Source organism: Pteronotus mesoamericanus, unplaced genomic scaffold, assembly GCF_021234165.1.
Source record: "Pteronotus mesoamericanus isolate MK-2021 breed Mesoamerican mustached bat unplaced genomic scaffold, CSHL_Meso_final contig_263, whole genome shotgun sequence".
Taxonomy (NCBI): domain Eukaryota; kingdom Metazoa; phylum Chordata; class Mammalia; order Chiroptera; family Mormoopidae; genus Pteronotus; species Pteronotus mesoamericanus.
In genome coordinates, this window is record NW_026555112.1 from 3,775,228 (window position 1) to 3,801,706 (window position 26,479).

Consider the following 26,479-nt stretch of genomic DNA (forward strand, 5'->3'; position numbering starts at 1 on the left):
GGCGCAGGACTCGAACCCGCCCAACCGAGACGCGCCCCGCCCCGCTCTGGCTCGCGTCCCCGCGGTGCGCACGCGCAGAAGGGACTCAGCTGGGGGAGGGGCGAGCCGGAGCGGCGTCGCTGCCTGCCGGCTTCGGCGGGGAGGGGCGCACGCACGAGGGGCGGAGCGGCAGGCGCCCAGAGTGGCTGTGGAGCCGGAAACGCTCCTCGGAGGGTGCGGCCCTGGGGAGACTGGGGGCTGGGCCGGGCGGGAAACGTTAGGCGAGCGGCCCCCGGGGTGCGGGGGTCGAGCGGGCGGGGAGGGTCCCGAGGCGAGCTCTGCTTGGATGAGGAACAAAGCGGCGGGGCAGGCGCGCGCGCCCCCCGTGCGGCCGGCAGGTGGGCTGCGCGCGGACCCGGCCGGGGAGGGGCGAGGACGGCCTGCGGGCCCCTTGCCCGCGGGCGGGCGAGTTGGCCGCCCTTGGGAGGCGGTGTCCCCAGGCCTGGACTATAAGGCGGAGAGGGGACGGAGACTGCATTCTGCCCGTACGTTGTTGACCACCCTTTCCCTCCCACCCCTCCACAGGTTGGGCAGCACCCCTCCCGAAGCTTCTGGAGGAAACGCCCCGGGTGTCCCCCGGCATGTCCCATTTCGCGACGGGGTGCGCGGCCGCCGGCTCTCGGGAGAAGTTGGGCGGCCCCGGGCGGCCCCGGGGACGAGTGGCCGCGTTCGTGCAGCGGTTATAAGCAAGATGCGGTAGCACGTGACCCTGGAACGTAAACCCTGATGCCGGTTCCCCGGCCCCTGTGTGCTCTTCTCTGACACTTGGCCCCAAGCAGATGCATCACAGGTAAGTCGTGAGCCAGGCTCAGCGCTGGTGACGTTGTTGGAAAACATCTGGCACATGAGAGCCCAGAGTGCCTTTGTTTTGAGTGCCATTGATAAGGTTACAGGTGCGATTTGCAAATAGGTTTGTGTCCAAAGCGAACAAAAATTCCAGAAACTGGTATTGGGTTGACTATACTTTGATCCAACCTAATTTACTCCACATGTGAATAGTTGTTCCAAATAGCCATTCGCCGATTGTTGGCTGGTTGACAGCTTTATCTTATGCCTTTGACTTATTTGAGCGTTTAATAGTATCTTTGTCTGGGTTCCACAGTATTTTTGGCTCATCACCATGCATCACCTTGAATTTTGCTGGTTACCCTGTGGCTGGGGTGGTAATATGCAGAAATTAAGTTCTGCTAATGCTTAAAGTTACGTACTTTTTGGTACAATGTCCGAGCAGTACAGGAATAGTTACATTTGGCAGGTCTTTTAGAGCCCTGTCAGAGGCCTTGCGTTTAGGCTACGTAAGATGAAACGAATTCATTGAAATTACTGGAACTGTCTGTTGAGTTTTGCAAAGGGACTGCATTTCATTTAACTGCTTATATGTCATTCTAAGTAAAGTTACAAGATCAGCAACTGGGGAATGGTTCATACATAGATCAGTATAAATACACAGCAGTGGAAGTATGAAGGAAATGATGTTATAAGGAATGAGTAGGGAAGAGATTGCTTGGTACCTTTCCCCAAGATTGCCTCCGAGAATCCCATATGAGGAAGGTAGTTAGAATAGAATTGCACTTTGTAACGAGAGACTTATGAGGGTCATATTATAAATTGCCGTCATCTGAGTGGACAAAAGGGGGCCACAAACTACGCCCAACAAGCTCAGGGGAGGCCTTCGTGATGGCTTTGCAAACCTGGAGACCTAAATTAACCACACAGGGTGATCTGAGGTTAAACACTTTCTAACTTAAAGCAAGTGATGGTGGCCAGTCGTGTCCAGGGCTGGAATCTTCCAGACAAAAGTCCACCGCTACCTTAATTGAGCCTGTCTGTTGTTTTGCACCTATGATAACATACCTTTTTCAGGACTCCTCAAAGCACAAACTACTGCACCGCAGGGAGACCATGGATCCCCTCACTGTTACTGTTATCATGTTAATTGTTGACTGTTAACCGTCCTGTACCCACCTGTGTAAAAGAACTTTGTGTCTATCGTTTTATTTTTTTGTTCAATCCCGGAGGTTTCCCTGCTTTGCTTTGCCCCACCTCCCTAGTCTGTCACCAGTAGATCTCATGGAACCCACGGACACCTACTCTTTTGATTGTAATATATAAAATAAGGCGCAAAACTGCCATTTTCCAGATCATTTTCTCAGTCTGTTCAGGTTTTGCCTCCCAGTAAGTGTCAATTTGGCTCCAATGAGTTCATAAAAAATTCTTACAGGTTTGGATGTTTCTTATGTTGACATCTGCTTTCTCTCTGTGGGATAGTAGTTACCTTTGGTTTATGGCTGCTGAAGTCATGACATTTTAGTGACTCGCAACAGCAGAAATCTGCTGAGCGTCTCACATTAAACTCTGGTTTGAACTGGTTTGAGAAGGCCTAAAAGTTAACCTAGAAACACCATTTTGATTTTTATCTCAAGATTAGTACACAGATTAATGTTCAGGAATTTTCAGAATGAGATTCGAAGCTAAGGACTTTTAATTGTACTTTAAAAATTATTGTAACCAATTTGTCATAGGTTGTTGGTGCTGTAGTGATTGTACAGTTTTAACTAAAAGCTTTGTAGCTATAAAAAGTTACAGGAAAAGTCTGTTTTAAACCAACACAAGGCCAGAAACTTTCAAAATTAAAGTAGTATGGGGTTTGTTTGTTTTTTTTAGCATGTAAGGAGTTTTTGCATTTTGTATAGCATCATTACTGTTATAAAGGTGTTGTCCTTCATCAGGTATACCTGATCTGTCACGTGCTTCTGGTTGCCTTTCTAGTAGGATGAGCTTACACTGCTCCAGCCATTCTCCGTCGTTTCAGAGTGCCTGCTCTGTACAAGGTGCTGTACGCCCTTGGCCTTGTGTACCTCGTAAATGTCTGGGGGCTTAGTTTCATGAACCACCTCGCCAGAGATATAAGGTTGAAGCCTGCGGATATAGAATAATGCAGGAACAGGTCTGTGCAGGATTTGAAGCATACCCCAGTATGTAAACACACAGATCCTAATGTATTGGTACTGTGTAAAAGGCAAATGGTTCTTTCATTGTAACTGTCTTTCTCAATTTTAGTTAAGAGCTTGGTTTTATTAAATCAGGCAGACCTGGATTTAAATCCCAACTCTGCCACTTGTTCTGTAATCTTGGGTTAAGTCTCCTAGTGTCTGAGTCTCAGTTTCCTCCTTCTGAAATGCGATTAAGAATAATGCCTACTTCGCAGGAGTTACAAACATTAGGTGAGATAATTACAAGTAAATCACTTTGGCCTATGACCAACACATATTGAATGAGAGTAATAAGTGTTAGCTGTTAACTATTTTCAGGTTGATTGATAGCTGATACTGCCATTGTTCAGAATTCTAAACCTATTTAGATTTGCTTTCACGGCTGAGGAATATGTAGATCCATTTGATTTCTCCTCCCCTTCTTTACCTCTACCGTATATGTAGGCACAGGCAAAAGAACCTGCATTACTGTGATACAAGGATCGAAGGTCATCAGTGACCTCTTCTGGGTAGCCTGTTGGCTAGCTTCTTGAAATACAGTATTTTTATGATGACAGTCTGTAAATTCTCATATAGGAGCTAATACTTATTGATAAGAACCTCCAATAATACCTTATTCACGTTTATTCTAATCAGTATCACTCTTACTCTATTGATGATGTTAATGGAAATGCAACACGGATTGCATAGAAAATGTGATTCTCAGATTCATCTGCCTGCCAAAAATGGTCTGTTGATAAAAAAAAGTTGGTGTATTGAAAAACTTTTTGTCTGTACTTTGCAGCATAAACTGCTTTTCCACTTGGGGATTATGACATGCTCTTTGAGACCAAGTTTCCTTGTCTACCTTACTTTGAAGAAGTGAGAGATACGAAGTAATTTTTTTAAAAAGTATCTAGCAAATTTTATATAACAAACCTTGTTATGTGGAGGGCGTTATTAATATTAATTTAATAAAATATTGACACAGAATTTTAATAAAATGCTGATCCACAAGAAAGTTAATGCTTTTTCACACCATTGATAATCTAATTCAGATCCAGTATCACTTAAACTCCTGGTAAAAAAACTAGCAAATATTCTTTGCACAGATTAAAACAAACTGCCTGTAAAAGACCCAGTTTAGCCCAGGCTGGTGTGGCTCAGTGGATTGAGCAATGGCCTGCGAACCAAAGGGTCTCCAGTTCAATTCCCAGTCAAGGCACGTACGTGCCTGGGTTGTGGGGCCAGGAGTGTGCGAGGGGCAACTACATGTTGATGTTTCTCTCCCTCTCTTTCTCCCTCCTCTCTGTCTAAAATATAAATAAAATTTTTAAAAAAGACCTGGATTAAAGTAATAAGCCAGTTGAAGAAAACAAATCTTGTAAAGAAAGAACTTGTATGATTACAGCAAAAACCCCCCAGCAAACCAACTTCATTGCCGATGTCCTCTCAGGGCTGCAGACTTTGCTTTAGGTAGTGTGCATAGTGTTTGGAGCAAGGCATGCCTGATTGAAACAAGGCACAGTCCTGTGTGTGCTATACGACATTGACTGATTTAGTTACTGTCTCTGAACCCCCGTTTCCTTACCAATAGAAAAAAATGTGACACTAGCTATCTCAGAGCTGTGAGCATAAAAATGAAATGCCCACTGCCCCACCCCTGTAGTTTCAGGGATTTTAGTTCCTTAAACAGAGTCACTGAAGTAATTGTTGCCATAACTAGTTACGTGTGCTCTTTCTTAGGATGAATGAAATGAACCTGAGCCCAGTGGGGATGGAGCCGCTGACTTCATCCTCTGTGAACAATGCCTTGCCAGTCTCAGGGAGTCACCTGGGGTTGGCTGCCTCTCCCACTCACAATGCCATTCCTGCCCCAGGTGAGTGGTGAGGGACAGTGACTGAATTTCAGCACTTACTGCATTATCAGTTCTAAATAGAGCCAGTTGGGGTCAGAGCTTCTGTAACAGTGGAAGGGAGAAGCCAAGCAGGGCTGAGTGGTGGTTCCACATGTGGTCGCACAGTGGGAGAAGACGTTTTTGTGGAGTACTGGAGTTCTGGTGCATACGAGTAGCGGTTTTTTCTGCCAGTCATCTGCAGTTGGTGGCCTTTTGTCTGGAGCTGCAGTTGACTTGGCATTTTATCTAAGATTCATACTCTCGGTACTCTTTTCCCTGGGAGGACAATCAAAGTTACTCTAAAAAATTTTCTTAGAGAGCATGAGATGAGCTTTATTTTCTACTGCTTCTGAAACTGACAACTGCAAATACACCAGGCCTGGAATTAGGGGCAAAGAGGAGCCACCAGAGATGGAGCTCCTATGTGGAACTCCCCACAAACCTCAATACTCAGAGAGAATGCTAGTATAGGAGAAGCTCATTTTCCTTACCGCTATACTTTTAAAACCTTTTTTTATCTGCCTAGATTAATTTTCTGTTGAAACAAGTAAGCTAGTGATTCGTAAGGATCAATGGCACTGTAATGTATTGGACCTTCTTTATCAAAATAGGAGTTAATGTTTAAGAGTATTTAAATCTGTAAGTTGTTTAAATAGTTCCCTATAGAGACTTACTTGCTTAATTACTAAAATGCTACAGTTAAAAAGTTTCATCATAACTAGGGCTTCTTTATATTCCTTTACGTGTCCATAAAAACTTTAAAAAAAAAATTTATTAGTTGTTACTTCATTTGATTACCTCTTAGGCATTCCTTTTAGTGGACACTCTTGTTAAGGAGGAAAAGCCTATTAAAAAATATTGCCACTGGCAAAAATAATGCATGTCAGCACTGCCTGAGTTGGTGAGTGTTCATTGTGATGCTTGGGCACAGTCTGAGTCATTTCAGCACTTTGCAGATAGATATACTTCAAGGTGGATATAATCTCAGGGTTGTATTTTTTAAACATGAAGTTCTGCATATATGCAAAAGACTATATGAAAAAATATATATATAGCTTTGCATCTAACTCTAAACTAGATTATTTTCCAAGTAGAAGTGTCTCTGTGAATTTTTAAAAGTAAAACATTCTGACTGTATGAAATGGAAATTATAATAAAATTTAAAAAAATTTTTTTAAACCCTGTAATATGACTACTCAGAGACCACTTCTGTGAACTCTGGTATGTTTCTTCCCATTTTTATATCTCTATATAATTTGTTTACTTAAATTGTACTTAAGCTAGGTTTTTAGTTGTAATTAATGTTTTGTGCTCAAGAGCAATGTAGACAACTGGAGGATCAGTTTGGTATCTTAAAACTAACTTGAGAAGTAACTTTACAATCTGTTTGTGGATACACCTGTCTGGGATGTCAAGGGCTACAAGGGGAAATTTTTGCCCACATGCAGTAACCTTTCTGAGAGTGTAGCCAGTGGTTGTAGAGAGAATTTCTAAGTAGTTTTTTAAAATTTTATTTTTCAATTACATTTTACATTCAGTATTATTTTGTTTTACTTTCAGGTGTGTAGTATAATGGTTAGACAAAGTACTCATTTCCTTTTAATTGAGAGAAACATTGTCTTGTAGGCCTGCCAGTGGCGATTCCAAACCTGGGTCCCTCCCTGAGCTCTCTGCCTTCTGCTTTGTCTTTGATGCTTCCAATGGGTATTGGTGATCGAGGGGTGATGTGTGGGTTGCCTGAAAGAAACTACACCCTACCTCCACCACCTTACCCCCACCTGGAGAGCAGTTACTTCAGAACCATTCTACCTGGTAAGTATTACAATTCTTTGGGAAGTTAGAAGGAAAAATAGAGCTGGCTTAACTCCAACACATGAGGACTTGAATACACTTTTTTGTTTGTCACGATAAGATGTAAATATCTAGGTGGGAAAAAACTGTCTGTTTATATGTATGTACTTTACCTCTTAGAATATACAGAAAACACATTATTAAACAGTAGTATGACTAAGCTTTATTTCCTAATGGCACATATGCCATTTTTCTCCTTTTGCCCCCAGCATCTCCTTGGGTCAGTTTTTACAATTCTGCAATTGTAATTCCTGCCAACCACATATTCTCCTACAGTGTCATTGTTCATTATAAAGCTTACTGAATTTTTATTCTGTTATAAAGGTCTTATATGTTCTCTTCATATAATTTAGCAAATAGGGGAATCACTCATAGTTCCATAATCCATATTTTTGGTGATTTCCTTCCTATCTTTTATTTTGGTGTATAGATTTTACTGTTTTTTTGTTATTAAAACTATCCTTCTTATATAATTGTGTGTCCTTTTTTCCACTTAATATTTTTCTCTATTTTTACTGTTTTCCCTAGTTGCTACACAGTTTTTGTAATATCCTTTTTAATGATTCATTACATTCTACTGAATGGATGTTTCATGGTTTATTATGTCAGCCTTTATTTTTGGACAGTTTGGTTTTTCAGGTTTTTATTACCATTATTTTTCTGTATAATATTTACAAGATGTTTTTAGAGAATATTACCATAAGTGGAATTTCTTATATAAGAGGGTATGGAACATTTTTGAGGATCTTAATATGTATCATTTCCAAAGAGGTTTCAGTAAATTACACTCCTACCTGCAGTGCAGCAAGTAGTGTTTCACTTCATCCTTAGAAGCTACAAATGTTCAGATATTTTTTTCTGAACACTTCAAAGTAGTAAAGCAGGTACAATTGTGGCTTGTTTTGAATAGAACCTAGTGTATTATGATAATTTAATAGGTTAAATTATATTGAATTAAATTTTATTTTTCACATGGAAGATCTGCTTTTAAATCATTTTACCTTTTAACTCTTCTAGAACAAATTTCAGCATCCCAGGACTCAGGAATTCCAACCATTGTATTATATTAAGTGCATCATTTAAAATGATTAATTTCCAGTGACTTCAAAGGAACATAGTTAATTTTTTTATGATTTCTGAGTTTCACAGGAAAACCTGAACTATGGTATATGCATGTTGCTATTTATAAAGTATATGTATTGATGAAACCAAAGAAGTATCTGGGAGATTAATTTAGTTATATTCGTAGCTTCTAGCAATTAGAATTCTTTATTTTAACAATGTACTAAAAAGTCTCTGTCATCTCATCTTTTCCTTTTCTCAGGCATTTTATCTTACTTAGCTGACAGACCACCTCCTCAGTACATCCATCCCAACTCTATAAATGTCGATGGTAATACAGCGTTATCTATTGCCAATAACCCTTCAGCACTAGATCCCTATCAATCTAATGGAAATGTTGGATTAGAGCAAGGCATTGTTTCAATAGACTCTCGCTCTGTGAACACACATGGTGCCCAAAGTCTTCATCCCAGTGATGGCCATGAAGTGGCCTTGGACACAACGATCACTATGGAGAACGTCTCTAGGGTTACCAGTCCCATCTCCACAGACGGAATGGCAGAAGAGCTTACAATGGACGGTGTTGCAGGCGAGCATGCGCAGATCCCAAACGGCTCCAGAAATCATGAACCTCTGTCTGTGGATTCTGTGAGCAGCAACCTTGCGGCAGACACTGTAGGACATGGTGGTGTGATACCCATTCACGGGAATGGCCTGGAGCTCCCTGTGGTCATGGAAACAGACCACATTGCAAGTCGGGTCAACGGGATGTCTGACAGTGCCCTCAGTGACTCCATCCACACCGTGGCCATGAGCACCAACTCTGTAAGCGTGGCACTCTCTACCTCACACAACCTCGCCTCCCTAGAATCCGTTTCCCTCCATGAAGTTGGCCTAAGCCTAGAACCTGTGGCTGTCTCCTCCATCACCCAGGAGGTTGCTATGGGGACAGGTCATGTAGATGTATCTTCAGACAGTCTTTCTTTTGTACCACCTTCACTGCAAATGGAAGACTCCAATTCAAACAAGGAAAATATGGCAACCTTGTTCACAATTTGTGAGTGTGTTTAGCCTTTTTCTTTTGGAAATATTGGTGGAAAGGGCCATCATCCCCAACAGGCTTAATCACAAAGTCAGGTGTTAAAGGAGTATAGAAAGTAGGTAGGCTTTGCAATTTTTCTTTGTCTTTGTAGTGTCCTTTATATTAAAGTGGTGCCTTTTCCTGAGATAAGCCAAATGATATATAGGCATTTCATTGGTTTTTCAACATCCTCCTGAAGTAAGGAAACATAGTCATTTCTGTAACTTACGGATGAGCTTAGTTCAATAATACATAAGGTATTTCTGAAGGTTTCACTTATAAGAGTTAATTATAGGAATAAACCGTAGTAAGGTATTCTGTGTGACATGCCTTATGCTCTTTCAACATAGGGCAAAATTTATTAAATCATTAGTACTTTTTTATCCCCATGGAGGAATGTAGGTGGATACAAATGCAATTTTGTTTTTGCTCAGAATGCATATAAATTACCATAGTTGGGCATGTAAAAGTTATTTTTATGGAGCCACACAAAAAGCAGCATAGAAACAGTCAGTTTGTTGGTTTCACTACATGCTTCATTATGCAGGAAGTATGTTCATTGTATATTATATACCAGCCTCTGTGCTAGATGCTGGAGAGAAAGTGGTCCACAAGAGTCGGCACAAGCCTCTAAGGAGCTTGCAGTCTGGCAGCAAGCATAGGCAAGGGGGCAGGCTGTTGCAGCTTGGTGTGGTGAGGGCAGAGGTGGGATTAAGTGCAAGGCACCGCAGGAGCCCGAGGCGGGGCCGTGGAAGGGGCAGGGAAGCTTACTAGGGGAGGTAATGCACGTCTTAGCACAGACCTGAAGGACAAGAAAAATGTTGGCAGTTGAGAATCAGGAGCCTGGCCTCCCTTAGGTGCCTGGAACTAAAAGAATCATGAATGGTGCAGAATTGCTGAAGCCTAAAATGGGGCTTGAGAAGAGGAGTATGTGATGGAAGAAGGAGGAGCCAGGACACGAAGGATTATAAGGAGGGAGGGATGGAGTGCAGGTTCTGCAGTACTGTGGGGATAGGGGCAAGTCGGTAAGGAAGGGGATGCCGTAATTTAAGTGAATGATAACTTTCCAACCTCGAGTAGAGGTAATAAGGATGAGGAAAAGTGTAGGGTATTTACAAGAGCTCAGCAGAGCTTGTGGAGGGGATAAAGCAGGGGAAGGGAAGGGTTAAGGAGAAAACCCTAGTTTTTGGAATGGAAAACTGAGTGGATAGTGGTACCATGCCTTAGGATAATGATACGTGGAGGAGGAATTTTGTTTTTTGGCAGGGGAGGAATGATGGTGGGTCCAATTTTAGACATGCTGATTTTAGAGTGTCCGTAAGATACCCAGTAGAGATGTCTAATGAGAAGTTGAATCTGGAGCTCAGAGATCTATCTGTCTGGAAATAGTTAGGCATCTTCAGCATTAAGGTGATAATCGTGGCCATGGAAGGGGGGTGAAATCATCTAGTAAGAGTATGGAACGACAAGAGGGCTGGGGATATTAAGGTACAGCAGCGGAGGAAGAACTTTGAAAGGAGGCTGAACGGGAGAGTCGGAAGAGCAGGGTGTAGCTTCTGGTGTTGCAGAAGCCAAGCAGTCAGGAGACCTTCATATTAACCATTTCAATCTCACATTTATAATTTTAAATATTTTAATCTGGGACTGTGATATAGGCTTATTAATTTAGCAAAAAATAAGAGATAACCTAAATTAGCCTATTGAACCTTTTTAAAATGAGCAAGCAGAACCTTTTGCTTCTAAATGTGTTTTTATAAAATGAGATGTCATTTACAGTACACGTTTTAAAGTGTACAATTTAGTGGCTTTAGCGTATTGACAAGGCTGCATAACAGTGAACCATTATCTAATCCCAAAACGTTTTTATCACCCCATAAAGAAACTGCATTGGCAGTCACTCATTACCTGGCCCGCCCCCTGCCACGCTCAGGCAATCACTAACCTACTTTCTATTCCAGTGGATTTGACTATTGACATTTCATATAAATGGAACCACGTAATACGTGGTTTTCTTTGGCTTCTTTCCTTTAGCGTAATGTTGCCATGGCTTATCTATTTTGTGGCATTTATCAGTACATTCCTTTTTATGAGTAACAGTCCATTGTATTCATATACTGCATCTTATTTACCCATTTATCATTTACGTTGTTTGTTTTTTGCTATTAGGAATAATGCTGCTATGAACTTTTATTACAGAGTGGGGCAAAAGTAGGTTTGTAGTTATTTGTATGGCGAATAATGCATTAATTCATAAGTAATATTCAAGAATAAACTATTTTGTGTACTCACAACTGTAAACCTTTTGCCCAACCTACACAAATTTCTTTGTGAACGTTTTAAATTCTCTTGGATATACAGGGTGGGACAAAAGTAGGTTTACAGTTCATAAGGGAAATAATACAATAATAAATAATACAAGAATAAACTCTGTGTTTCGTGTACTTAGAACTTTAAACCCACTTTTGCCCCATCCATATATCTAAAAGGAAAATTACTCTATGTTTAACTTTTCGGGGAATTTCCAGTCCTTTTCAGCATGGCTGCACCAATTTGTATTTCCAGCCTCGGTGTATGAGGAGGGTTCCCGTTTTTCCACTTCTCTGCCAGTACTTATTTTCTCTCTGTTTCATTAAAATCATCCTGTAGGTGTAAAGTAGCATCCCATTGTGGTTTCAGTTTGCATTTTCCTAATGACTAATGGTGTTCAATGCCTTTACATGTTTTATTGGCCATTTTTATGTCTGGAGGAACCTCTAAGCATTTTCAGCTGTATGAAACCTGAATCCCTAATCCCCTTTGTTTGGAGGTAGTTCCCTTCTTGTTAAGAAAAGTTCTTACCAAGGATAGGGGATCTTTGAATCCGATACTCAAATTTTTAATCAATCATAGTTGAAGTGGTATGTTATTACTGTTGTGGCTAAATATGAAAACTTACTGATACCTTACTCCATTCAGTAGAAATTTCTAACAAGTTGCTTGAAGAAAAGACAGTTGGATGGTTGTGATTCTAAGGTTAACAGATTCCACTTAATTTGTGAACAAATTTGGAAAGTTTGAACTCAGTCATTGGCTAATAGAATCATGAGTACTACAACTTTACAGAGAGAAAAGTAAAAGAATAGAGCAAAAGATTTATGGAGAAGGACACTCATGAGCTCATAGACGTTATAACCACAGACAGCAGTATACAGAGGAAGCACCCTCTGACAGTGCGAAAAGAGTGATCGTATGAACACTTAGAAATTAAGAATTTTAAGCAAGTATCTCTGCAAGAATATATTCTACCTGCTGTCCCAAAGCGCAGGTTGTAAATATTTTTTTTGGCTTAAGAATCTGCCATCAAAATCTGGAGGATGAGTTTGTCTATAGCGAAACGGAAGAGAAGAGTGGCGCGGCCGCCCGACTCCGTGGCACCGTCTGCCTTCTCCGGTTTTGCAGGACTAGTAGCATTTCAGCTCAGTTGCCTCTTATAGTTTGGTGAAACTGGAATCCAATTTTGGGCTTTAAAACTTTGTATTACTTACTCACTGAACATAAGGAATAACGTACAGTTGGTCCTTCACATCCACAGGTCCTGCATTTGCAGGTTCAACCAACAGCAGATTGAAAATATTTTTAAAAAAATTCCAGAAAGTTGATCCCTAAACAATACAGTATAACAAGTATTTACATAGCATTTACCTTGTATTAGGTATTCTAAGTAATCTAGAGATAATTTAAAATATATGGGGGAGTGTGCCTAGGGATGATTCAACTTGATCCTTGAACTAATGTAGTGTTATTTTTGTTTTTCTGTTATGCACTGAATAGGATCAAAAGGGGGAAAAAACCCTCATCTTGCTAAAGAGAGATAAGAGTGGATACATATTTTGGGGCAAGAATAGTTTTTTGGTTAGAGTATTTCTACTAGAACCTTGCTTCATACTGGTTACAGTTTAGTAATTAGTGTTTAACTAGAAAAGCATGTGGTAATTGAGCCTCCTTGAAGTAACCCGTTTGTGTTTCTCAAATTTTCCATCTGTAGGGTGCACACTCTGTGACCGAGCCTATCCCTCAGACTGCCCTGATCACGGACCAGTGACTTTTGTTCCTGACACTCCAATAGAGAGCAGAGCAAGGCTTTCTCTCCCTAAGCAGCTTGTTCTCCGCCAGTCAATTGTGGGAGCAGAAGTTGGTAAGAACCATGGAACCAAAAAACCCCACCAAGTCTCTCCCTTCTTTGTGAGGTAGAGTTGTAGAAGTGGACGTGTATAATTTGGCGTTATTTGGTTGATCCAAAAGTCAATTTGTGGCTTGAGATTTATTCTTTTACAGAATATTTGTCTCGTCCAGTGGTGATAGGAATTAATCAAGTTGAAAACTTTATTGGAAATGTTCTCCTTTCCTAGAGTTAGAACTGAATAGAAAAGAGAATCCTGGGCTGACTTCACTTTTATTCTTGGCTGTACCACCCACTTAAAATTACCGTGACAAAATGCTCCTTGAAACTTCTTTCGTCTGTAGAAACATGGAAAATTAACCACTGATAATCATGTAGCACAAAAGATATTTTTAGATCAAATGTTTGGTCTGATACTCCCTACAAAAAAGGGATAAGGAATGTAGACTGCCCAAGTATGCTTACCCATATTTGACTTTTTAACATGGTTTTTGAAGTACTGTGCCATTTCTTTGAAAATACGGGTCAAAGTTCATTATTCTTTCAGCTATAGCTTGGGCATTGATGTCAGTTGAAAGCATTAAACAGCTTAGATAATACACAGCAGTGCTTTAAGCACAATTTTAGAAGTTTGTTTTGTAGCAGTTGCTTTATGTATACATAAATTTTTTATTTAATCCTCACAGAGGACATGCTTATTGATTTTAGAGTGAGGGGAAGGGAGTGGGGGGAGAGAAACATCAATCAGTTGCTTCCCCTACACGCCCCAACTGTGGACTGAACATGCAACCTAGGCATGTGCCCTGACTGGGAATTCAACCTGTGACCTTTTGGTTTATGGGACAGCACTCCAACTACCTGAGCCACACCACCCAGGGCTGCTTTGTATTTTTATAATATAATAATGTTCTCTAGTCTTTTAATGTGGTTACTCCAAAATAACATATTTGGAGGGACATGGTTTGGCGCCTTGTGCATAAAACTGGGTTCAGGAATTTCTGATACCACTTCTTACTCTGCATATGACTTAGGAGTCCAATTTAATCTGTTCATTACATATTCCATAGTTAACAGGCTATACCCGTAAGACAGCTACCTCTCAGAAGTTCTGGAATATCAGAATTTCCTAGGCTCACTGAAAATAAGATTCTTGCATGAGTTCAGCTACTCTGTCTTCTGTATCCTCTGAGATGTTTAAATTACTGATTGTGTAGTTTGTGTCTTTCTACTGACAGGTGTATGGACTGGTGAAACCATTCCCGTGCGGACTTGCTTTGGGCCTCTCATTGGCCAGCAGAGTCACTCCATGGAAGTAGCAGAGTGGACAGACAAAGCAGTTAACCATATCTGGAAGGTCAGTGTTTATGAAACTTTTGTGTAACCTTGGATGTTTTTATTTTAATGAGGGAGTTAAAAAATTGTGTAGAAGTCAAAATTAGCCACAGTGCATACAGTACGCTGTCAGTCATTTAGTTACTATTACATCCTTCCTGTTCTTGGTATTCATGTAATCTATATTAAGTAGCAAAACACCAGCTATTGAATATAGAGGGTAAACTGTTTTAGTCTCCATTTTGTTAGATAATCAAATGAGTCTACTTTTTAATTTCTTGTGACAGTTGAGGCTATGAGCTTTGTTTATATGATGAAAGTCTTATTTTATAATTGACCAAAACATTCCTTAAATATTTAGCATGGGAAACAATTCTAGAATTAGAAGTTAAGGTTGTTTCTCTAGTTTTCTAAAGGGAGGGCTAGAAACACGAGGTTTTGGCATAATATGTCCTGTAACGTGTTTATATTGAATTTTAGTAGATTGGGAATGATGCTCTAACATTGAAGTGAGGGGGAAAGTGGGCATTTGTATTTTTTTTAAGGTTTTATTTATTTATTTTTAGAGAGATGGAAAGGGAGGGAGAGAGGGAGAAAAACATCAATGTGTGGCTGCTCTCGCGTGTTCCCTACTGAGGACCTGGGCAGCATCCCAGGCCTGTGCCCTGACTGGGAATCAAACTTGGGACCCTTTGGGTCACAGGCTGGTGCTCAGTCCACTGAGCCATGGCAGTCAGTGCAGAAAGTGGGTCTTGTGGTAATTGGAAAGTAAGGTGCCACTTGCATTGGGGACTTTAATTCTGATATCCAAAAGGGGACAGAAAAGAATGCTCGGTTCACTGGAAAAATAATGAAAAGAGAGGGTTCTCTGACCTTAAAGCTTATTTCAGTGCCGTGTAGTAAATTATGAGAACAAGTTGACTTAGTTTTTGTTTTTTTTTCCCCAGTCAAGCAAAAATGTAAATAACCAAGAATACTGTTTGTCTATGCACTGAACATTAATTGTAGTTCTCTGATGGTCTTTATTTAATTGCTGGAAATAGGGGGACTGTGAAATGACAAACGTCTGGTCCCTACTGTAAAGTGAAGGAGACTGCTAGCCTTAATTTAAGTAACATTTTGTGTCGCTTGTCAGCTCATTTGATGTGTTCATTTGCCTTCTGTTGGCAGATATACCACAATGGTGTCCTTGAATTCTGCATCGTTACAACAGATGAAAATGAATGTAATTGGATGATGTTTGTACGCAAAGCCAGGTAAGAGTGGTCTTAGATGAAAGAAACTGTTGTTGTTCAGATGTTTTTAAGAAGGAAGCTTTGTGAAATGTAGGGATGTGATTAAAAATACAAATTACACTGCTCTCTGTTCATACTTTAAGGCCAAAGGCTTTTCACCTTCTTCAATCCAGCAGTTGTTGACTAATGGTAATTATAAATGAAAATACAAGAAACTATCCCTTTTCCAATGAACAGTTTTTCAGGCCACTAGTGCAATAAGGAATGATACTGTTACCTTTGAATTTTCTGGGGGGGGTGCCTTCTCATTATATTGACCATTAGTTGCAGTTAATGTTCAGTTATCTTTCTGTCTCTGTCATATTTTTTAATTTTTTAATTTATTTTTTATGTTGCATTTATTAGAGTGACATTGGTTAATAAAATTATATAGGTTTCAGGTGTACAATTCCATAGCACAGTCTCTGTACATTGTATTGTGTGTTCCTCACTTCGAGTCCAGTCTCCTCCCATCACTGTTTATCTCCCCGTGCCATCTTTCGCCCCCACCCTCCTGTCACATTATTTTTTTAAAGACTTAATTTATTTTTCTTGCTTTCAGTAACAGATTCCAGTGTTTCTAACTGAAAAGGGCAATAAACTGATGTACTGAAGTAAGAATTCTGTTTCTATACAGATCCCTCATAATAGATAGGATATAGGATTAGAAAAATGACACAGAGCAATTATATCTAAGTTTCCATAGAGGATTTTGCTATCAGGATATAATGTGTTTAGTATATAGTTCAAAATTAATATGTTTGATATATTCAATGTGATAACTTAGGAACCGGGAAGAGCAGAACTTGGTGGCTTATCCCCATGATGGAAAAATTTATTTCTGCACCTCACAAGATATCCCTCCGGAAAATGAACTGCTTTTTTATTACAGCCGGGATTATGCCCAGCAGATTGGTAAGTTAATGTAAAACTTGTTTGTTATGAATCTCGCATAGTAAAAACACCAAGGGCCACAAGTAAAGTTTTGGTAACGATTTAAATATCAGCTGAAACAAATCACATAACCTTTGTGTGTATAGAAGCAGAGTATTATCCCTCTGTTACAGGTGTTAAAATCTGTGAGGTTCTCCACAAGCCGAATGTTATTAACCAAACAGTATTTTAGGAAATGAACTTTTGTGTTAGGACTTTGATTTGGGGAATTTAAAGCGTGTTAGGCTGCTTTTTGAGCCAGTGCCATCGCAGCTGAAGTTCATAAAGGACAGCAAAGTTCCTTGAATTGATTTACCCTTCATGGGCCGTTTCTTTGCATTGTGTCATGATGGTGCATGATGACAAGGGATGTTCACGAGTTTGTGTGTGCCACAGGATCTTAATTTTTTTTTTTTTTTTGCCTAGGAAATATGCCTGATAGTCCAGTATTTACCAAGTGCTTCCTATGTGCCTGGCACTATTTGAGAGTCTGGGAATAGAGATTGAACAAGACATTTTATTTTTATAGGTAGTGGGCAACATGGAAATTTTGGTAGAAAGGAAAAATTGTAAGCGATGATTAATATCAAGAGTAAGCTTTAAAATTTAAGTATCAGGAGATATTGAGTAATTTTTTTTTAAAGGTGTTCCTGAACACCCAGATGTGCACCTCTGTAACTGTGGCAAGGAGTGCAGCTCCTATACAGAATTCAAAGCCCACCTGACCAGCCACATCCATAACCATCTTCCTAGCCAGGGCCACAGCAGCAGCCATGGACCAAGCCACAGCAAAGAAAGGAAGTGGAAGTGCTCGATGTGCCCCCAGGCTTTTATCTCTCCTTCCAAACTTCATGTCCACTTTATGGGTCACATGGGTATGAAGCCCCACAAGTGTGATTTCTGTAGCAAGGCTTTTAGTGATCCCAGCAACCTGCGGACCCACCTCAAGATACATACAGGTAAGCGTGCTGGACCATCATAATGGAATTTTGCAGTAGTTAGAAACTACAGTAGTAAAGGCTTTGCAGGGAGGTAGTCTTGCAGGTAAAGCTGAGGTGAGGTGGTAGAGAACAAATCCCTCTGGCAGCCAGCAGGGCTTCTTTGGAGGGTAGATCTTGGTGGGGTAACGGTGCTTCCTCAGGGGGAGATACTTCCAGTTATTAAGAAGCTCCACTGGCCCGGTATCCAGGTGGCTGGGAACATGCAGCTAATAACCAGGAAGTCGGTGCACTGGAGCTCTGTGGGACTAGCCTGAGCCTCCCATTAGAGCTCACGCCTGGTCACAAGCCAGAGCCAGTTTTTCTCCCTTCAATGTTGCTCAGTAAACACTGTCAAAGCTTCGTTTTTGAGTTTCCATTTTCTAAACTGCATGCAAACTAACGTCCCTTTTTTAGCACTTTTTTTTCCCAAACATAATATGAAATAACTGATGAAGTTTTAGTTTTCGTGGCTGGATTATTTACTCTCCAAATCTTTGAAAGTAATATTCTTCCTCATAATTTTGCATTAAGACTGAGTAGTCACAATAGAGACTGTATGGCCCACAAAACTTAAAATACTGACTAGTCTTTGAGAAAAGGTTTGCCACCCCCTGACTTAGCATAATCTTATTTCCACATGCTTAGAAGAATTTTATATTTCGTCCCTAGTTATGAAGTCACATTGTATGTTTAAAAGAGAAAACTATACATTCAGGTTGTAAAAATACGTTTACCTGTAGACTGGCCCCTAGGATTCTGTGATTTTTTTCAGATTTTATATCATGTCTACTATAAACATTTTGTAAAACACATATATGCAAGCAGTCCTAGGAGGAGGTCACATTTATTTGCTTCACTGGCACTAGTTGCAGAATGCAAATTCAGTGGCCCCAAGTGGCTCTAGGTAGATGGCCCTGTCAGGTGAAGTTCCAGCTGCCAGTCAGTTCGGTTTTATTCCTGCCTCTGCCGCACACTCATGTGTGTGCCTGCTTACCCTGAGAGTGCTAGTGGTGGTTTTATTCACAGTGTGATTATTTGGGTCACTGTGCAGGTCAGAAGAACTACAGGTGTACTTTGTGTGACAAGTCTTTCACCCAGAAGGCTCACCTGGAGTCACACATGGTTATCCACACGGGTGAGAAGAATCTCAAGTGTGATTATTGTGACAAGTTGTTTATGCGGAGGCAGGACCTCAAGCAGCATGTGCTCATCCATACACAGTAAGTCACCCTGCAGCCAAAATGTTCCTCAGGTGGCGAGCTCGAGGGCTGACCTGTCTTCTGTCTCCTGACTGGGCACCTTCGTAGATGTCTCTTATGTCCCACATAGCCAAGTAGAGGTCAGAAAATTAGGGTTTTGGTTTTATCCTGGAAGGCTCTGCTTGTTTGCTTTATTTTTCTTATTTTTCACTTTTACTCTCTGTTTACTTTTATTCATATTTTTAAAACAAAATTTGATTTACTTAATTTAACAAATATTTTAAGTACCTCCTGGGTGACCGACCCTGTGCCAAGCAGTGACATACGGAGATGGAAGTCACAGTCCTTGTCTTTAAAGATCTCAAAGTCCAGTAAGAGAAACGTAACAGTAAAGTGACCTTGCTGGGTTGCAGTTGCTTGAGCAAGCATGCATCCTGGAAGGCCGGAGAAGGGTCACTAACGGCCTGGGGCTCTCCTGGGGAAGGCGTCTGGTAGCTCGAGCTAAGTGTTAAAGAAGATAAGTTAGAATTATTCAGGGAGGCAAGGAAGGGTAAGGGATGGGAATAGTATTCTAGACAGAGGGAATGGCATGTTTAGAAACACAGATGCCCAGTGGGCTGTGGAATGAATGTAAGTGGTGCTTCACAGTTAGAGCACAGTGTGCATGTGAGAGAGTTGGGAAGAGAGGGGCAGAAGTCAGGTGGTGAAGAACCTTTTATCCAGCGAAGAAAATTAAGTTTTACTCTGGAAATGATGGGGATCCACTGAAGGACTTTTCCTTCCCGTGTACTAGGCACTGCTGTATGCTCAGGTGTGGGTGCGTGCGTGCGTGCGCGTGTGTGTGTTTTAATCATGATAAAAAACAGAGAATTTACTATCATTTTCAGATACACAGTTGAGTGATGTTAGGTATATTCATACTGTTAGGAACTGTTAGGAAGGATTTTCAGGAAAAGGATGTCGTGGTGAGATACCTGCTTTGTAAAAGTTGTCCTGGCAGCATGACAGGGCGATTGAAGGAGGAGATGTCCAGGTTTCAGGAGGGATTTATTGCAGGAACGCCCGTGTAATGAGGCGCCTAGCCTGCGTTGGTCACAGTAGTGGTAGAGAGAAGAGATTTTGTGGTCCTGAGCCTTCAGCAAGTGTCAGAAGAGGGAGAAAATACTAACTTTTATGTTATGGAGGCACTCTTTAGAAAGCTCTCTTTAATGAAAACTTGTTATCCTTACTGTTGGGTTTAGATAAATACTTGGCTTTGATATCTGCTCCTTTGTCTGATTCCTGATCACATTGCAATCTGAAACACTAAAACATCCAGAGAGTCTAGATCTATATTTATAGCTCTCCAAATGACCTTTTAAAACATCCTTATTAAGTAGTTTCACTATTAGTGTAAAATATTAGAAAGTTGACACGCTATCAAACATAACTGGAATTGTACAGCACTAGAGCTGAAAGAGGTCTCTGGGGTCACCTAGTCTTGCTGCTCACGTTAGGCAGCTCGAGCCGCCATAACAAAATTCCATAGACTGGCCAGTATAAGCGGCGAATTTGTTTTCTTACTCTTCTGGAGGCTGGCAGGCCGAGGTCAGGGTGTCTGCGTGGTTGGCTTCTGATGAGGGCCCTCTTCCTGACGTGCAGATGGTTGCCTTTTGCTGTGTCCTCACAGTGGAGAGATTGAGCTCGGACTAACCGCTCTTCCTCACGTACTGAGGCCAATCCCATCATGGGGTCCCACCTTCATGGCCTCATTTGAATTTTAATTACCTCCCATACGCCCCCTATGCAAATGCCATATAACATTGCAGGTTAGGGCTTCAGCATACACATTTGGAGGGGGAGGCACAGCATTTAACCCATACACTACTCATATAATCACTAGGAAATGTGAAAACCAGCAGTTGGTGTCAGAGCCCCACCTCATGTAGCTGGTCAGGGGTAGGACCGCGGCCTTAGTTTTTATTGGTTTTTGTTTTGTTTTTTAAAGCTTCTCAAGTGACTCTAATTAGAGTCCAGCCAGCGTTGAGAGTTACTGAGTTCATCCAAAGGAAAGACTAGTTTCCACAGTATCTTTGGCAACTAGTTATATTGTTTCCTCTTGAATATCACATCATTCATTTAGTTTTGAGGAAAAGTTTAGTTTCAGTCAAGCTTGTATCGGCCTCTATCCATTTATTCTACATTTGAGGTCCTCTGGAATAATACCAATTTATATAAATGACATAATTTTAACATTTCTTTTCATTGACAACCTTCATATTTATAATCTCTGTCACAGTTCCTTTAACCCTTGTTATCCTCAGGCCAAATGTCCCTAATTTCTGCTTTTTCTCTTATCACCAAATTTTAAATTGGGTACTCCGAGTGAACACAGAATTCCAGATATGTACCGTACTGTTCAGGATATAATAAAGTAGTTATTCTTTTCTTTGACCTTGACTTTCTGTTCTTTCAAGTGATGCCTAAATTTGCACTTTTCCGGTAGCCATTTCACAGTATCATGCCATATAAATTATTTTGAGAGTAGTTGTTTAACTGGCTTCTCATCATTTGGGTTGAGAATTGGCTTTATCAGGTATTGACCAATGAATATAATTCTATTAAACATGGATCTGGACTCTGTCAGGATGACAGAATATTGCAAGCCTCTTTGCCAAACTCCCATGGAATAGAAAGAGGTTTTGGGACTGTCAAAAGTTTAAACTAGTATAACTGGTTCATAAAAGAGACACTATTCACTCAAAATATACTTGAATGAGACATTAGGCTTTCTATAGAGATCCTTGGAAGCGTTTTCAGATGTTTATATTTTTACTTTTAGGCATTTCAAAATGGATATACTAGTATTGGAATTCATTCTATTTATCTGCTTAGGAAAGAAAATAGCTACAGCCCCAAAGCCAGATGCAGGAGGGAGGCCTCCTCTCACAGCGCTCCCCCGGGAGCGCGGGCGTGTGGCAGAGCCTGGCTTTGCCCTTCCCCTAAGGAAGAGGAACCAGAGACCCGGAATGATGACACTTACTCCCTAGGTCATCTCCCTAGTCCCATGGCTTTAGATTCCATTAAAAAAAAAATTTTTTTTTTAATTTTAGAAGGGGGCAAGAGAGAGAGAAAGAACATCAATTTGTTGTTCCACTTATTTATACATTCATTGGTTGGTTTCTTGTATGTGCCCTGACTGGGGATTGAACCCACAGCCTTGGTGGATCAGGACACTCTAACCAACTGAGCTACCCAGCCAGGGCCTAGATTTCATCTTTATAATTTGTATCTCCAGCCCTACATGTCTAACCATCGACTCAGCATCTCAGAGTTTTGGATGTCCACCAGGCAACTCAAACCTAATGTCCCCAAAACTCAACTCTTAATATCATCCCCACACACTGGATTTTCCCCAGTGCTCACCAGCTCAGTACACGGCACCACCATTCCTCCCAGTGGCTCAAGCCACCGCCTTGGAGTCACCCTCAATTCTGTCTTCCATCCAGTTCCCCCAGGCCAGACCGCCAGCGTGTTTCAAATAGACCACCTCAGTCCAATGCCAGCTGACCTTCATGCTCCCGCCCTTCCTTCTCCTCATCCACTCCCCAGCACAGCTGCACAGGCACGCACGTGCAAGACCGTATTCTGTCCGTGGTGGCCAGAGCACTCCATTTAAGACAGGAATCAGGTTGTGCCCGTCTCGTCTCAGAAGTGTCCAGGGGGCTTCCCCATCATTTCCTTTTATCTGTGTCACATATTGGGTTAGAAGGTCTTTACCGTAGCCCAGACACACCTTCCTGATGTGGTAGAGGTACTTGGCTACCTCCCCCAATTCATCTGTTATTCCTTTTCTCCTCATACTCTGCTTCAGCCACATTGGCCCTCTCCTTGCTGCTACTTCAGCTTACTAAACGCACTCCAGTCTTGGGACTGTGTACTATATGCCACTGCCTAGAAACTTCTCTCCCTAGATAATATCTTACTGTCTCACTTCCTCACTTCATTCAGGTTTCTGTTCAGATATCATCTCAGAATGGCCTTCTTTGACTCTCTTACCTAAAATAGAATTTCATCATTCTTACCTGGCTTTATTTTTTTTTCACAGTACTTATTACTCTCTGGATCCATGCTATGTATTTTTTATTTGTTTCTGGTGTAACTTCTCCACTAGCACATAAGCTCCGTGAAGGCAGGGACTTAGCATGCTGTAGCTCCACAGACTCCTCCAGTGCCATCTCCTGCTGAGGAAGGTGGTAGAAATGCTCACAGCAGCCAGGCCTCAGAACTTCCCGCCAAACCTTGCCACTCTTCAAGGATTTTAGCCCCCTTTTATCTGTTCCACATACTGGGTTTTCATTAAGACATACGGTTCAGCTGGTCAAAAAAAAGTTAAAAAATTCCTGGTCTTTGTGATCTCTAAGGTTCTTTGCAGCTCTCAAATGTCTGAGTTAGGGTTACTCAAACCTTGGTGCTACTGGCATTTTGAGCGGATGATTTTTGTTGTAGGGGTTACCATTAACACCATAGTGGGATACAATACGGACTGGCCAGTTGGCCAACATTTTCACATTTGAGGCCTCCACTTGGTGGTGAGAATGTAGGCAACAGCTTTCCAATGGCCATTGATGGATCTGTATGTTGATACAATGAAATTGTAAAACAGTAGCTTTATCTGGTAGAGTTTGAAGATGGATGTGTGTGTTTCAAGCTAACTGTGCTGCTCGAGTATATATATGTTCTAGAGAAACTCATACATATGCAAACCAACATGCAAGTATATAAATGTTGATGGCAGTCTTGCCTGTGATAATAAAAAACTGGAAACCACCAAAAATCCATTAACAAAAGATAAAGTTGTGTATTTTTAAGTAGTGTTCAGCAATGGAAAGGAACAAACTACTGATACCCACAGCCACTTGAATGAATTTCACAAATACTGTATTGAGTACAAGGAGCAAAAGACAAAAAAGATACAGTATGATCCCATTTACATAGAATTTCAAAATAGGCAAAATCAGTCCGTGCTGTTTAAACTATACAGCTGTTTTGTGACTTACCTGTATGATACACCTCATGTGAAAAGCTCTCATTCTAGATGGGAGAGCTCTGACAAAGGCCAGAGAGTGTTAAGTATAAGTGTGTGCCTCGGTCCTCATTTGTAACCCCAAATCGAATGTTTTTTTGTTGTGTTTTTCTTAGAGAACGCCAGATCAAGTGTCCCAAGTGTGATAAACTGTTCTTGAGAACGAATCATTTAAAGAAACATCTCAATTCACATGAAGGAAAACGGGATTATGTGTGTGAAAAATGTACAAAGGCTTATTTAACCAAATATCATCTCACCCGTCACCTGAAAACCTGCAAAGGGCCCACCTCCAGTTCATCAGCACAAGAGGAGGAAGAGGAGGAGGACTCAGAGGAGGAAGAACTAGCAGACTCTGTGGGGACAGAAGACTGTCGGATGAACAGTGCTGTGTATTCAGCAGAGGAGTCTCTCTCGGCACATAAATAAAAGAAGATGCCAACGGTTTTTGGATGGAAAATGCAAAGGGAAAAACACATAACCAGTTATGCACTACAGTGGTTTTTATATAAAATGATTTCTGATTTCCTTCCAGCCAACGGTCAAAACAGACTGAATGGGAGTGGATAAAGCACTTATGGGGAATATCCTAATGAAAATACTTTAAAACAGGTTGGGAAAAGAGCATGTGTTCTATTTTTTAGTGATGTGTGGGGAGGAAAGTGTCAACTTTTGAGGTCTATTCTTCATTTATATGATCATCCGGGTGTCATATTTATGCCTGAGTCAAAGGTGCCCTCTACCCCAGCAAAGCAGATTTATTTTAAATTACTCCATTATTCCCTTTTCTTCCAAGTCCTATGACTTAGTAACGCTCTAAACTTGGTCCCAATTGCTGATTGTGGTTCTAGTGTTTTATTTCATGTGGACTGTTGTGACGTATATTCATCCCAGAACAGACTGAAATACAGTAGTGTAAGCTGCTTTGCAGCTACCAAGTTTAAAGCGCCACCTGCCTTAATCTCTACTTGGGAATTTAGGGTGGATCTTGCTTCCCAAAGTTTCAGCAGGCGCCTGGAGGGCAGCTAAAAGTGCAGCCAGGCAATAGGCCGTGGAGAAGAGAAGAAAAGGAGAGATGCCTGGGCCACTGTCCAAGAAACTAGCTTTGACAGGAGCCAGGGTGAGGCATCTGGTTGTTCCTTAGTCTCCAGGGAGGCTTCCAGCCCCTAGACAAAGGGGACGTGGAGGTGCAGAGCCAAATAATGCCTGCTGGATTGTCTCCTGACAAGCACACATGAACTCGTCAGGCAAAGCGGTACCTCGGCCCATGGAAGGAAGGAGGAAGTGATGCTTTATATCTGGCTTAATCTCTGAAAACGATCAAGATACCATTAAAATGTTGCCAGCTCAGAATGACAACTGACTCCAAACACATTGGTGTATTTGCAAGGTTAGGCCTACCCAGTTGTCTGGGGAAGGACCTACCTGTTAAGTGTGGATACCAAAGGATCTGGAAGGTGGACGGCTTATTCAGGTCACCACATGGTTGTGATTTCAGGGTCCCAGCTTAGTTCTTGCATCTGCCTGGTCTTTCACCTGGTTTCATGTGCATACCCTCCTTTCAGCAAGAAGCAGACATCCTTAGGTTGACGGTTGACAGGCCATGCTCTCCTGCGCTGAGGCACAACTCTGGGCCGGATGGCAAGGACTCTGGTGGGAAGGTTTTGCTGCTAATGTATTTATAGAATGAATGTATTTCATTCAAATCTGTATTCCTCTAGGAAGGATTAAAATAAAAACTTTTTAAAAATACAGGATTCCTCTTGTCACTTTGGGGAGGAAGGAGAAGAATGAGTTTTTAGGAGAAAATAGGGAACAACTTGCGTTTTTTTTAGTGTTAGAAGTTAAGAGAGCATTTCTTAAATACTGTATCTTTGAGATCGTATTCAAATGTGAGTCTGCATAACAGTGCTTAGAGAAACTGCTGTTTCCAGCTCATCTCCTGCCCTCTTTCTGAGGGAGTGCCTTTGCTCTGCTGTCCCCTTACAGAACTGTGGCCTGTCTACAGCTGAGGGGGGAGGCAAGACGCTGGTAGTCAGGGGTGGCTGCCATCCCTGGGTCATGAAGCCTCTGTCAGGTCAGGACAGTGGGGAGGTGACTAGGCAGCTCCAAGTTTACCCTTTTGCCAAAGGCATCCTGGTGGCAGGTCATCCTGCTCGCAGGTATGGAACTACCAGTTTCCTTTCTCCCTTTATCTCAGTGACTAGTGCTGGGTTATACACCTTCCTTTCCCAATGCTGGTTGAAATGCTACCCAGCCTGATGTTAAAAAAAAAAAAAAAAGAAAATAGTTTTAAATGAGAATGTAACTAATTGCTTATTCACTACTTTTTTTTTTTTTACCTTTTAGACTTAAAATGTACATTTTAGGTCCTTCTCACAAGATGACTAAATCAGTAATTGGCCTTTTGACAAGATTACTCAGCCTTCTCCAGCTATCGCAGGTGACCTCGCCTGCTGCTGCTGTTGTGTAAATGGTCATGTTGAAAAGCAGGATATGAGTTTGAGCTCTGGAGCCCAGCTGAATGTTCTCCAGTCTGGGCTTTGCTGCGTGATGGTTTGTAAACTTAGTCAAGTTATGCGACCTCTCTATGCCTCTGCTTACTATAAATAGACAATAGTAAGAGTTCCCATT

At 41.3% G+C, this 26,479-nt stretch overlaps 1 protein-coding gene across 2 annotated transcripts; it reads left to right on the plus strand.

The window, feature by feature from the left end:
• The first annotated feature begins 146 nt into the window (after positions 1–146).
• PRDM4 (PR/SET domain 4) lies at positions 147–25,648 on the plus strand. 2 transcript variants are annotated; one of them, XM_054574571.1, is made up of 12 exons: positions 147–213; positions 565–829; positions 4,758–4,891; positions 6,536–6,721; positions 8,085–8,879; positions 12,928–13,077; positions 14,298–14,416; positions 15,565–15,650; positions 16,456–16,583; positions 17,246–17,560; positions 18,633–18,801; positions 23,962–25,648. In XM_054574571.1, the coding sequence occupies exons 2-12, from the start codon at positions 819–821 to the stop codon at positions 24,272–24,274; spliced, it is 2,406 nt and encodes an 801-aa protein (XP_054430546.1). In that variant the 5' UTR covers positions 147–213; positions 565–818; the 3' UTR covers positions 24,275–25,648. The 2 variants fall into 2 exon arrangements, with proteins under 2 accessions (XP_054430546.1, XP_054430547.1); XM_054574572.1 differs by lacking the exon at positions 18,633–18,801 and having other exon boundaries at positions 23,962–24,126.
• The last annotated feature ends 831 nt before the right edge of the window (positions 25,649–26,479 follow it).

Bases quoted from the DNA above. Each gene is read 5' to 3' on its own strand.
- PRDM4 (XM_054574571.1), top strand. The intron at 14,417-15,564 runs GTCAGTGTTTAT...TTCTGTTGGCAG, and splicing joins CAGTTAACCATATCTGGAAG to ATATACCACAATGGTGTCCT. The intron at 16,584-17,245 runs GTAAGTTAATGT...TTTTTTTTAAAG, and splicing joins GGATTATGCCCAGCAGATTG to GTGTTCCTGAACACCCAGAT.